General features: G+C 43.8%; 1 protein-coding gene across 4 annotated transcripts in view; it reads left to right on the top strand.

Moving 5' to 3' along the window:
• The window catches only part of ZC3H7A (zinc finger CCCH-type containing 7A), a 98,918-nt gene that overhangs the window by 51,364 nt on the left and 34,338 nt on the right, over positions 1-13,216 (top strand). For all 4 annotated transcript variants that reach the window (XM_083153331.1, XM_083153334.1, XM_083153332.1 and 1 more), the window contains 5 exons: positions 1,072-1,152; positions 1,282-1,320; positions 2,956-2,989; positions 5,669-5,928; positions 11,241-11,394. In XM_083153331.1, the coding sequence (XP_083009457.1) occupies positions 1,072-1,152; positions 1,282-1,320; positions 2,956-2,989; positions 5,669-5,928; positions 11,241-11,394 (568 nt within the window). The remainder of the gene's footprint in view (positions 1-1,071; positions 1,153-1,281; positions 1,321-2,955; positions 2,990-5,668; positions 5,929-11,240; positions 11,395-13,216) is intronic.

Consider the following 13,216-nt stretch of genomic DNA (forward strand, 5'->3'; position numbering starts at 1 on the left):
ATGCGTTCCGCTGCCCCTCGCGGGGCTCGCCACGCTTCGGGTGACGTGGAGAGTGGTGTTGTTTTAGGTGTTTTACCATATGAACTACTGAGATCTCATCTCACATCTCATGCCACTAAAAAGGGCTAAACGATGCGATTTCACTCAGGGTGCAGTGAATAAATTAACTAAATTAACTACTGAGCCTACGAAGGAAATCTGGGTGCCCTGCTAGGAAACAAGTACCCAGCAATCACCTTGTAGCTGGTTCTCAATGTAAGCCATACTTCTTGATCAAGTCCTTCACACCCTTTGGTGAACTACTCACTATTTGGTGGGTATTTTCAATGTTTTCTTAAGAGTCTTTTGGACACGGGCATTCAGCGGGTGTGTTATGGGACTCCAACAGTCATTATCCCGACAGTCATTATCCCGATGTCGGGATCCCGACTGCCCGGAGTCGGACAGCATGGCGAGCGCAAAAAAGCCCTTTGCGGGCTCACTGCACTCGCCACGCTGCGGGCACGGCGGCTCGCTAAGTGAGCCACCTATTCTCCCTCTATGGGGGTCGTGGAACATAATAGAAACGGGTTGCTATGGGCAACATCCTCTCTTAGTAAATTGACCACATCAGGTGCTCTTCCAACCTCCAGTAGTGCCTAATAAGAAGTGACTACTCAAAATCTGATGTTGAGTAGGATCAGTATTTGTTTAGGACCCAAACACAGAGCAGTTTTCTGATAGGTCTAAAACTGCTTTAGTTGGGCAATAGGACTATAACATGGGCATATGTAGAAGAACTTGATGCATTATTATTCACAGAACTTCATTAAAATGATATGGACAAACTGAGGTGATTTAATACCACTTATTACTACAGGCAGTACCAGTGCTGTGGAATACTCTACTGCCTGAAGGCTTCAGAAGCTATGTTTGCTATGTTATGAGTTGTCATTTTCTTTTAGCAGGGCCATTTTTTTGTTCTGCTGTTACCTGTACTTTTGTCTTTGTTAAGCACAGTTGTAAGAAAATAAATGAAATCAAAAAGACTTTAAATTTTAATACAAATTTTTTTTATAAATATTTCAACAGGATGAGAGTGTGGTGACCTTAACCCAAGAGCTCGCTATAAAGCTTGGACTGAAAATTAGAAAGGCTTACGTTCGGGCTCAGGTAAGTGTCATTTGGTTTGTTTTTTTCCATAGCAAAATGTATTTGTATTCTTTTATTTGATACATAATAATAATAATAATAATAATTATTATTATGATGTCACTATTAAATGATATCTTTGTCTTACAGCCTGGTAACCAGGTGTCTGTTACGGATGCAGCTGATAAAGTAAGCATTCAGCTTAAATTACTTATAGCAAATTATTGCTTTTTAAATTCTGAAGTCACTGTTCATATTCTTTCCTGTGCACATGTACTACGTATCTGTAGCGGATGGTGAGCAGAATAATCTGCTACTTAATGTAAAGGGTATATGTCAGAAACAGTTATACGGGTGGAGAAGCGAGCCAGTGGAAAAGTTGCCCATGGCAACCAATCAGTATAGAAGCAACATTTATTATTTGCATACTGTAAAATTATACAGAGCAGCTGATTGGTTGCCATGGACAACTTGTCCACTAGCTCACTTTTCCATCCTTATCACTGCTTTATTCATTTACCCCCATACTGCCTCCTCTGAACTAAACAGGTATACAATATATCTACACGATATGCAGTTTTAGTAATTTTCAGCTATGAAACCTTTAATATTCAGTTTCATAACAATTCTCAATAGCATTTCTGCTAAAACTAAGGGCTCTGGCACAGGTCAATCCCCTAGTTACCCTAGTTTGCACTTCTTTTCAGAAGCATACAAATAAGTGTACTTATTAGCTTATACCCCTTTCACATTGCACTTTTAAAACGGTATATTGCCGTTTTTTTCCCATTTTAAAACGTTTAAGGCTGCAATGTGAAAGTGCCAAAGTTGATTTACCGGTTAAAGATAACCGGTATTTCAACACGGTTAAAAAGCAGAGTCCTACACGTTTTAAAGCCGTTTTTTAGGCAGTGTGAATGGCTCTATTTCAATGGCTTGAAACGTGTCCCTTGGGGGTTAAACGGGTTGAATTTTGAATGGTATTAAATGATTTTTAAAACGGTTTTCACCTGCAATGTGAAAGGTCTCAAGGCTCAGACCCGTTTTAAAGTCCCATTTAAGAATATCGTGTCATTACCCATTTCTGCAATGTGAAAGCAGTATTAGTGAGCTGGCGGGCTTTGCCCTGAATGCTGCTGCTTGCTCTGAATCATTAATACAGTCAAGAAATAATATCCCATGTTATCCTTCATATCCTGTTTAAAAACGGAATAATGTGTAGCCTATACAGAACACTTGTTGTTTTGATGAGCCATTATCCAATCAAATACTTTCTGATTTGGCATCCATTGATCCTTTCCAATTTGCTTTAATATTTAAATACAGGTTGAGTATCCCGTATCCAAAATGCTCGGGACCAGGAGAATTTTGGATAACGGATTATTCCGTATTTCGGAATATTTTAATATTTCAATGATGTATTTTGAAGTATCTTGCATTTATGCTGTATAAACACATAATATACACACAAATATATTTTATTACCACATAAAATACACACAAACATATTTTAATTGTTCAAAAAACAAGGTTTCAAAACGTGAAACAAAATGTGTGTACTATCTCAGCACTGAATTTGAATGCCAAGCAATCATTGTCTTGCACATATATAGTGCCAGTTACATATCATGTCCCCAGTGATGCTGTTACATATGTCCCCAGTGAGTTTTTAGCAAAAAAAAAAATTTTTTTCACTTTCTGGAATGTCCGTATTTCGGAATAATTCGGATAACGGATATTCGGATACGGGATACTCGACCTGTATATGTGAAGAAGGATAATATTTATTCCAGTATTTAGCATTTATTTATGTTTCATTTTCAGACATCCGATTGTTTAGCAGATAAAATAGAGCCAGGTAAGATTTCACCTTTGCGTGTTTTCCACTTGTGTTACAGTTTAGTGAGATATCTCTGAATGTCAGTACACATAATGTTATACTGTCAGTCCTTGTATCAGTGCAGCTGCTGGGTTGCTATTACTGTGCTATGTGGTGGAAGGAATAAAGGGGTGTACACATGGAGCGATTTTTTTTTTTTGCTAGTGAGAGACTTTGACTAAGCGATTTGACTAGCTACCACAGCGATTTTGACTAAGCGATTTTGTCTATGGGTGATTTTGACTATACTGGAATTAACATACTTGGTTGGTACTCATTGCAGGTCGCCTAGTGAATATCTCCTTCAGCACTAAATACCAGCGATTTTGACTAGACAGCCAGCGATCTAGTCAAAATATTCTTGCCTGGCAACTCTTTTTTACTAAGCGATTTTATAGGGCGATTTGTCTAACCTTGAGATCTTTACTAACCTTCTAAGCAATTTTGACTATGTAGTCAAAATCGCCTAGAAGGATCGCTCCATGTGTACACACCTTAATACCTATTGGGCCCGATTTTAGTCCATTCCGTCCCCGTCACTTTTCTTAATTTTTAGGTTGGATTTCATTCAACCTGTTCATTTAAAGTGCCGATTTTTCACCAAGACATTTGTCACAGGCAAAAAACAAGTGGTTTAGCAAATTCACATGTTTTCCCCATTTATGGGCATTAGGGTGGGTGTTTTTCCTGGTTTTTAGTTATTTGTCACCTATGCCCTCTTGTCCTTTTTTGGGGCAAAAAGTCATGGGTGAAAAATAAACGTAATAGCCTGCAATTGAATAAATGCCTATGCATGGAACAAATGGACTAATTCAGGTTGACTTCCAAAATAACTCTCTAAGGGGCATACACACGGAGCGATTTTGTACTCTTATCTAAGTAATCTGACTAGATTGCTTAGAAAGTAAGCACAGATCTCTCCGTGTGTATGCCCCCGAGGATGGTGACGCGCTTGCTAGTTAAGTCAGTGCATGCAGTCAAAATATAGTCAAATTGCTTACCAAGTGACTGCAGATTGCTCTGTGTGTACAGAATGAACGATAGTGATTGAAAAAAAAATTTGCTTAAGCAGAATTGCTTTGCACAAATCACTGCATGTGTATGTGCTCTCCATGGGTGATCTGGGCACAGGGAAATCGGTACTCTTTACCTAGAAGGGCGCCCACGATTTTGATCGTGGGCATCGTTAGGGAAAAAAAAATGCGTCGAAAATCGCATGCGATGCGACCGACGCGATGCCCGCGATTTCCCATAGGGAACAATGTTAAATGTCCCAATTGACCCGATTTTCCTGTTCAATGTCCCAATTGACCCGATTTTCCATAGGAAACAATGTTAAATGGCCCACAGAGCCCAAATAGGCACCCTGAAGTGTGAAATGGCCCCCACAATTGTCGCCACCCCACGATCAACGTCAACCCGAAGCGTGGGGAGCGCAGCGGTACGCATCCTACGACCTTTTCATACCCCCACTATCCACGTCGGCGTGGAGTTGAGAATAGAAAGTGTGGCGAGCGGACGCGGACACCTGTGAAGCCCGCGAGGGGACACGTATACCTGTGAAGGTGTCCGCGTCCCCTCGCGGGGCGCGCTGCGCTCGCCACGCTTCGGGCTCGGTGGCTCACTGCGCTCGCCACACTTTCTATTCTCAGCTCCACGCCGACGTGGATAGTGGGGGTATGAAAAGGTCGTAGGACGCGTACCGCCGCCCCTCGCGGGCTCGCTGCGCTCGCCACGCTTCGGGTTGACGTTGATCGTGGGGTGGCGTTAACAATTGTGGGGGCCATTTTACACTTCAGGGTGCCTATTTGGCCTCTGTGGGCCATTTAACATTGTTTCCTATGGAAAATCGGGTCAATTGAGACATTGAACAGGAAAATCAGGTCAATTGGGACATTGAACATTGTTCCCTATGGGAAATCGCGGGCATTGCGTCGGTCGCATCGCATGCGATTTTTTAGTGCATGCGATGCCCGCGATGGGCCCCTTCTAGGTAAAGAGTACTGGGAAATCTCCTACTCTAAATAGCTTTGCAAAATCACTTAGCACACATATCTACGTGGGTATGACCCTTAATGGACAAAACCATGTGCACTGCAGGTGGGGCAGATGTAACATGTGCAGCGAGAGTTCGATTTAAGTGTGGTGTGTTCAAACTGAAATCTAAATTGTAGTGTAAAAATAAAGCAGCCAGTATTTACCCTGCATAAAATAACTCACCCAAAATGTAACTCTTTCTGCACATGTTACATCTGCCCCACCTGCGGTGTACGTGGTTTTGTTCATTACAGAAGAAGTTTGGTTTTGCAAATCAACCTGTATCACCCCCAAAAGGCAGATATATGCCTGCATGCACTTATTAGTTAAATTGCTGTCATCAGTATCTGTGCATTACCTGTAGCCTACATGCGAACACTATTCCGACCGTTCAGTCAGTAAATCTTAACCTTGTTTTTTTTTCCCCTCAATGGATTTTCTGAGTAGCAATTACATAAACGTTTGCTGGATAAGCCTAATGCTCATCTCTCAGATTGTCTCCTTTTCTTTAAAAACCCTTTTATAAATACTGAATTTGTTTTTCTATACAAAATGGCATTGTATTGAAAATGTAAGTAAACCACACCAGCAAATCAGTTTTGTGCATGTGCTATATTTCAGATTTACCAGAGATTGACGATTACAGCACTCCTCACGCATCCTTCTCTGCATTAAGTGTCACTAATGAAGCCTTAGAGCCATCTCCTATTCCAGTGTCTTCAGTCTCTCCCAGTGTGCGCCCTATATCTGATGTTGGACTGTTCCCTTCAGCACTGTCTGGTGATTCATCGGTTCTGTTCCCAAACTTGAATGATGAAATGATTGGAGATGAATTAGATCGCATCCTTGATTCTGTGCCAACTTCTGATGACCTAATCATGGTGAGGTTACAGAGAGTGTGCTTTTAGGTTGCATGTGTATTGGTAACAAGTGGTTAAATGCTGACCAGTAGGTACAGTGCATCTGGAAAATATTCACAGCGCTTCACTTTTTTCATATTTTGTTATGTTACAGCCTTATTCCAAAATGGAATACATTCTTTTTTTTCTCTCCCTCAAAGCTCTACACACAATACCCCATAATGACAACGCGGAAATTTTTTTTTTAGTTTTTTTGCAAATGTATTCAAAATAAAAAAAAACTACGGCATCACATGTACATAAGTATTCACAACCTTTGCTCAATATTTTGTTGATACACCTTTGGCAGCAATTTCAGCTTCAAGTCTTTTTGAATATAAATTTTGTTTCTCAGGGTCTGAGAGTCCGTTAGGTGAATTTTGGCAAACTCCAGGTGGACTGCCATGTGGTTTTTATTAGAGATGTGCAGGTTCTGATTTACTCTGATTTCAAAGCAGGATCTTATTGGCTATCCCTAATCACATGACAGTTGTTGACAGTTGATAGCCAATAAGATCCTGCTTGTAAATCAGAGCCTGCACATCTCTAGTTTTTATTAAGGAGTCTGGCAACTCTAATGTATGGGCCTGGGTTTGCTGAAGAGATGGTGGTTCTTCTGGAAGGTTTTCCTCTCTCCACAGAGGAATGCTGTAGCTCTGACAGAGTGACAATCGGTTCTTGGTCACCTCCCTGACTAGGGCCCTTCTGACCCTGATTGTGCAGTTTAGGCGGCTGGCCAGCTCTAGGAAGAGCCCTGGGGTTTCCTAACTTCTTCCATTTATGGATGATGGAGGCCACTGTGCTCCTTCAAAGCAACAGATATTTTTCTGTACACTTCCCCAGATTTGTGCCTCAAGACAATCCGGTCTTGGAGGCCTACAGAAGATTCCTTTGACTTCATGTTTGGTTTGTACTCACACATGCACTGTCAAGTGTGGGACCTTTATATAGACAGGTGTGTCCCTTTCCAAATTATGTCCAATCAACTGAATTTACCACACCACTCCAATTAAGCTGCAGGATTATCTCAAGTATGGTCAGTGTAAATAGCATGCACCTGAGCTTAATTTTAAACTCCATGGCAAAGGCTGTGAATACTTATGTACTTGTGAATTCTTATTTATTTTTTATTTTTTTATAAATTAGCAAAAAATCTTCAAAAACTTTTTTCACATTGTCATTATGGGGTATTGTGTGTAGAATTTAGAGGGTAAAAAAAGAATTTATTCCATTTTAGAATAAGGCTGTAACATAACAAAATGTGGAAAAAGTGACGCGCTGTGAATACTTTCTGGATGCACTGTATAACGACATATAGCCATGAGTGCTGTTATAAGATAATTTCAAAGGTGGACTAAATCCAGTCTGAGATGACATGGTAATGCTGGGATTTGTATTAAACAGACTGCTGCTGCCGCTTCCGTTCTGATGCTGGAGTATTAAGATACACCATTTGTGACCACAGTCCTCTTTAAAATGTCAGTTTTGGCATGTCTACATTTTATTAGACCTCCTCATTACATACAGGGTCTGATTCAAGATCAATTGGTCCCCAGCGTATTTGCTTCGGGGACCGATTGTGCAGCTCTGCGCATAGCGTATTTGCGCATGTGCACAACATAATGATTGACAGTGAGGTGGCCTGCACAACATTACATTATTTCTCACCTCATCCTGTACAAATCACTGTAATCGGACACGTTCATAAGCAGTAGTTGCAGGTAACCACTTACGGGTACTTTGCCTACATGTTTAATGTGTCACTTGCATATATTTAAATCATTATAAAATTATTGAATTTTTCACATTTTTATTGCATTGCAGGGATTTATTCTTGCGCCAGGTTTAAGCGTGCATTTCAGGAAATCTGTGTGCATTTGAAAATTTCAGAAATGTAATTAAATGTGCAGATCTTCTCCTGCCTCGCAGCATTTCCATGGTGATAAGTGGAGAACTGCCCCGTTTTGCAGCACAATGCGGGATAATGTCATCAGACTCTTCAAGATCTCTTTTGCCATTATGGCATATTTTACTATTGCAACACAGATGAAATGTTTGCTTTTTGTCATCATTACCATGGATTGGCAGTTTAACTACTGTATAAATAAATGCATGGGAGTGTTCAAGTCTGTCTTTTCCTGGTTGCCTGTTAAATTAGAGGTAATATTGGCACATAAGAGAAGCTAATGTCAAGAGATATAGTGCTGTATGTTCTGTTGAAGGTATATACAGTAGAATTGTCCCAATGAGCGAGTTAACTGTAGGATAACTGCAGTTATAAATGTTAAGGTACCATACTGTGACAGAATTTAACATGCTTTACCTTGCATTACATTGCTATGAGTGGGAGATATTGTTCTGTTATCAGTATTTTCTAACTGAAATGGACTCGCTGCATTTGTCTCTCTAGGCTTATGGAATCTACATTGTATAAAAAAATATAATTCAGTTCCTGTTACTTGCACGGGCAGCATTGTAGCTTGTCAGTGCGCCTCAGGCTACTGTTTGTCCACTTTGGGGAGCAGTGGCGGTTTTTACCTATGGGCTGCAGGGCTGCAGCCCTCCCCCAGGTAAAATCTACCATTGTGTGAAGCCAGATGCAGTCTGTGAGACTGCACTGGCTTCACTGTATCTGGCAGTGACTTCCTATTGGAAGTCCAACCTGCCAGTCAACCAAGGCAGTCCCATTGGGTGGTGTTCCCTCCCTCCTGGGTGCCTCATAAAATCGGGTTCTGTGCATGCACAGTACCGAGAATTATACTGTGCATGTGCCGGACCTGAGACCGGGAATATGCTACTATGGACTGCTGCCGAAGCAGCCTATAGAGGCTGGGCGCCAGTGCATGTGCAGTACCGAAGAAGCTACTGCGCATGCATCGGTCCCACAAAGGGTGTTGGGACCAGCGGCGGGGGCATCACGGCAGACATACTCCTCAACAGAGGTGAGAGCCGCCACTGGTGGGGAGTAATCTTTGATTTCAGTTTACGGTACTTATTTCCTAGCACGGCACCCACGATTTTGATTGTATTGATCGGGTCGGAAAAATCACATCGCATGCCAACCAAATCGCATGCGATGCGATCGACCCGATTTTTACATTGGAATCAATGTAAAATGGTCCCTGAGACCCGATTTTACATTGATTTCAATGTAAAAAACCCCCAAACCCCCATTTTAATAGAAAACCCCCCTCATGTTTTAAATGCCCCCCCAATGTTAACGCCACCCCACTATTGACGCCAACCCGAAGCGTGGCGAGCGGCGGCGGTACTCGTCCTTCGACCTTTTCATACCCCCACTATCCACGTCGGCGTGGAGTTGATTTAATAAAGTGTGGCGAGCGCAGCGAGCCACCGAGCCCGAAGCGTGGCGAGTGCACGCGCATAACTTCACAGGTATATGCGTCCCCTCATGAAGCTCGCTACGCTTGCCGCGCTTCGGGTTCGCTGCGCTCGCCACACTTTATAAAAACAACTCCACGCCGACGTGGATAGTGGGGGTATGAAAAGGTCGGAGGACGCGTACCGCCGCCCCTCGCGGGCTCGCTGCGCTCGCCACGCTTTGGGTTGATGTCAATAGTGGGGTGGCGTTAACAATGGGGGGGCATTAACCATACTTTATAACCATACTCAATGTGAAATTGGTCATATTGGCCCATTTGCCATTGTTCCCTATGTAAAATCGCGTTGATCGCATGGTGGCCCATTATAATGGGCCGCGACCGACGCGATCAACCCGATTTTGACTTGAAAAATAATTTAACATTATTCTCTATGGGAAAATCGCATTGAACGCGTCGGTCGCATCGCGGCCCATTATAATGGACGCGATCAACACGATTTTCTCTTTATTAGCAGGTGATTGACAGAAAATCGGGTCCATCGAGTTGTATGCCTTAAGTACCTTACACGGTACTCTTTACCTAGAAGGGTGCCCACGATTTTGATCTTGGGCATCGTAAGGAAAAAAAATTACCGCGATTTCTTATAGGGAACAATGTGAAATGTCCCAATTGATCCGATTTGCCATAGGGAACAATGTTAAATGGCCCACAGAGGCCAAATAGGCACCCTGAAGTGTGAAATGGCCCCCACAATTGTTAACGCCACCCCACGATCAACGTCAACCCAAAGCGTGGCGAGCGCAGCGGTACGCGTCCTACGACCTTTTCATACCCCCACTATCCACGTCGGCGTGGAGCTGAGAATAGAAAGTGTGGCGAGCGGACGCGGACACCTTCACAGGTATACGCGTCCCCTCGCGGGCTTCACAGGTGTCCGCGTCCCCTCGCGGGGCTCGCTGCTCTCGCCACGCTTCACACTTTCTATTCTCAACTCCACACCGACGTGGATAGTGGGGGTATGAAAAGGTCGTAGGACGCGTACCGCCGCCCCTCGCGGGCTCGCTGCGCTCGCCACGCTTCGGGTTGACATTGATCGTGGGGTGGCGTTAACAATTGGGGGGCCATTTCACACTTCAGGGTGGCTATTTGGCCTCTGTGGGCCTTTTAACATGGTTCCCTATGGAAAATCGGGTCAATTGGGACTTTTAACATTGTTCCCTATGGGAAATCGTGGTAATCGCGTCGGTCGCATCGCATGCGATTTTTTGGTACATGCGATGGCCGCCCTTCTAGGTAAAGAGTACCCCTTACACTTAAGGCATACAATCAATGAGATGGGCGCCGTGCTAGGAAATAAGTACCCAGTTTACGTTAAAGAAAACCGTAGGTGACAGTGGTGCCCAGAACAAGGTGGCATCCTTATAGTTAACAAGAGAAGCAAAAAGTGGATATTATTAAAGATATAAAAACACACACCTTCCCTATAGCAGGTTTGCAACAAATCTCATCCTTTTGTAATTTATCTTCTGCCCATTAGTTTTCTATGGCTTTTTTTGTATAAAGTTTATTATTAAAAAAAAAAAATGGCTAGTGCTGCTTCTCACTTCTATGGGGGGGACTTCACACTCACCCACTGGCGCTGACATGCTCACTCACTGGCACTGACATTAATGTTATGTTGTTTTTCATTTGTTGTTTTGACAGGCTAGTAATTATATGATGAAAAGTGCTTACATTCTATCAGAAAAGAGGGGGCACCACAAGGGAATCACCCCCCTTTTTATTGGCAGGATCTGGGATCAGTTGGAACATTTATTGCATTAGTGAAATTCCCAATTAATGATCAGGAGTTGGAACCCATTACAAATTGGTCCTGAAGTCTAGTACTTTTATACTGTTTTGTTTCCTTCTCTTGAAAGTTAATATACTGACAAATGTGTTTTGTTTCAGACTAGCAATGCCATAGGAGGCATGAGCAGAATGAATGCCTTTGCAGCTTTGGAAACACTTCCATCTTACCCCAGTTATTCATTTTCCCAACTGGGCATGTCCTCACTGGATAGCTTTTCCCTTCCTCCACTGTCTATGACAGGCTCCCAAAGAGGTAATTAAAGATACAAACAAACTGTATATATTAACCTTTCTTTGTATATTTAATATTTATTTTGTAAAATATTTGTATTAATCAGACCTAGGAGCCACTGTGAAATAAGGATGTTTGAAGCTAGAGCACAAAGTGATCCATTTTGTTACTGTTTTTCCTACGTGTTGAGTCTTGCATTATAAAATGGTTTACATGTCCATCTCCTGCCGCAGCATACCTCCCAACAGTCCCGATTTTAGCAGGAAAGTCCCGATTATTAGGGCCTGTCCCGCTGTCCCACCCGCGGCCGGCAGTGTCCCGCGGTGAGGGGGGGCTGTTGGGAGTCCCACCTGTCGGTTGCTAAGCAGTGGGGAATAAACGCTGTGCGCATGCGCACAGCGTCTATTCCCGCAGCCAGGGGGCTGGGGGCATGGCTAGAGGCTCACAGAGCCTCTGGGTCATGCCCCCATAGTGGCAAAATGGGGGCGTGGCCTCGCGGAAGAGCTCCGATTATAGGCCACGCCCCCGGAATTAGACCACGCCCTGGAAATTTGGCGACGCCTGCAGCGCGCATCAGCTATGTCCCGGATCCTGCACAATGAAAGTTGGGAGGTATGCCGCAGTGTGATGAGTAGGGTCTTGTAGAAGGCAAGAGGGCGATGCAATGAATGTTTGTTTATGAATCAGCAGCCAGAGCAGGTTTTTAACTATCCACCTACCCTGCCCAACCACAGTAGGGCAGGAGCTGTTGCAGCAGCCAGTGCAGGTCTCAAAATATCTTCCTACCCTTCTCAACCACAGCAGGGCAGGAGCTGCTGCAGCAGGCACAGCAAGTCTCCAACTATTCACCTTCCCTTCCCAACCACAGCAGGGCAGAAGCTGCTGCATCAGCCAGAGCAAGTCTCCAACTATACACCTTCCCAACCACAGCAGGGCAGAAGCTGCTGCATCAGCCAGAGCAAGTCTCCAACTATACACCTTCCCAACCACAGCAGGGAAGAAGCTGCTGCAGCCAGTGCAGGTCTCAAACCATCTACCTACCCTTCCCAACCACAGCAGGGCAGGAGCTGCTGCAGCAGGTACAGAAGATCCTGAAAACCCTCAATGAATTAGCAAACAATCAAGACAAAAAATAACTGACTGGGGATTGATCTCACATGCATTTCACAATGATATCTACAGTGTTCGATTCACAGACCACTCTGCCGATGAGTTGCTTATTCGTTTCGGTTTGTCCACTTAAGGGAGTCTGTTTATAAGCTTTCACAAAAATTTATTACAATGCATGAAAATAACATAAATAGCATGGGCCCTTAGGACAGCACATTTAACCCCTTCAGTGGCAATCCCGAGAATTTTCCGGGCTGTGCCTCAGTGCCCAGTCTGGCAAGCCTGTGTTAATCGCTGAACTCAGGCAGCTTCAGCACTGCCCGGCTCCCTCCCCTCCGCCGCGCCTCCTCTCCCCCCCCCCTCCGCCGCGCCTCCTCTCCCCCCCTGGACTGGACTGAAGCATGGCTTGAAGCATGGCGAGAGAGGCACCTGGCCTGAAGCATGGCGAGAGAGGCACCTGGCCTGAAGCATGGCGAGAGAGGCACCTGGCCTGAAGCATGGCGAGAGAGGCACCTGGCCTGATACAATATGCTAGTTGGGGGTCTCCAGACACTGACACCTGAAAAATGCACGTTGAACTTGTGCATGTCAACCTATTGACTGTCTTTCTAGAAACTGTCGACCCTTTTAATCCATAAGGTGTATATCAAACATAAATTCATTTTGTGTATGTAGATCATTTTTATTTCATACACCAAAAAATTGTATAAAATTACAGGCTATGTGTACATGA

Source organism: Crinia signifera, chromosome 7 (genome assembly GCF_055691185.1).
Source record: "Crinia signifera chromosome 7, ASM5569118v1, whole genome shotgun sequence".
In the NCBI taxonomy this organism is placed as follows: Eukaryota; Metazoa; Chordata; class Amphibia; order Anura; family Myobatrachidae; genus Crinia; species Crinia signifera.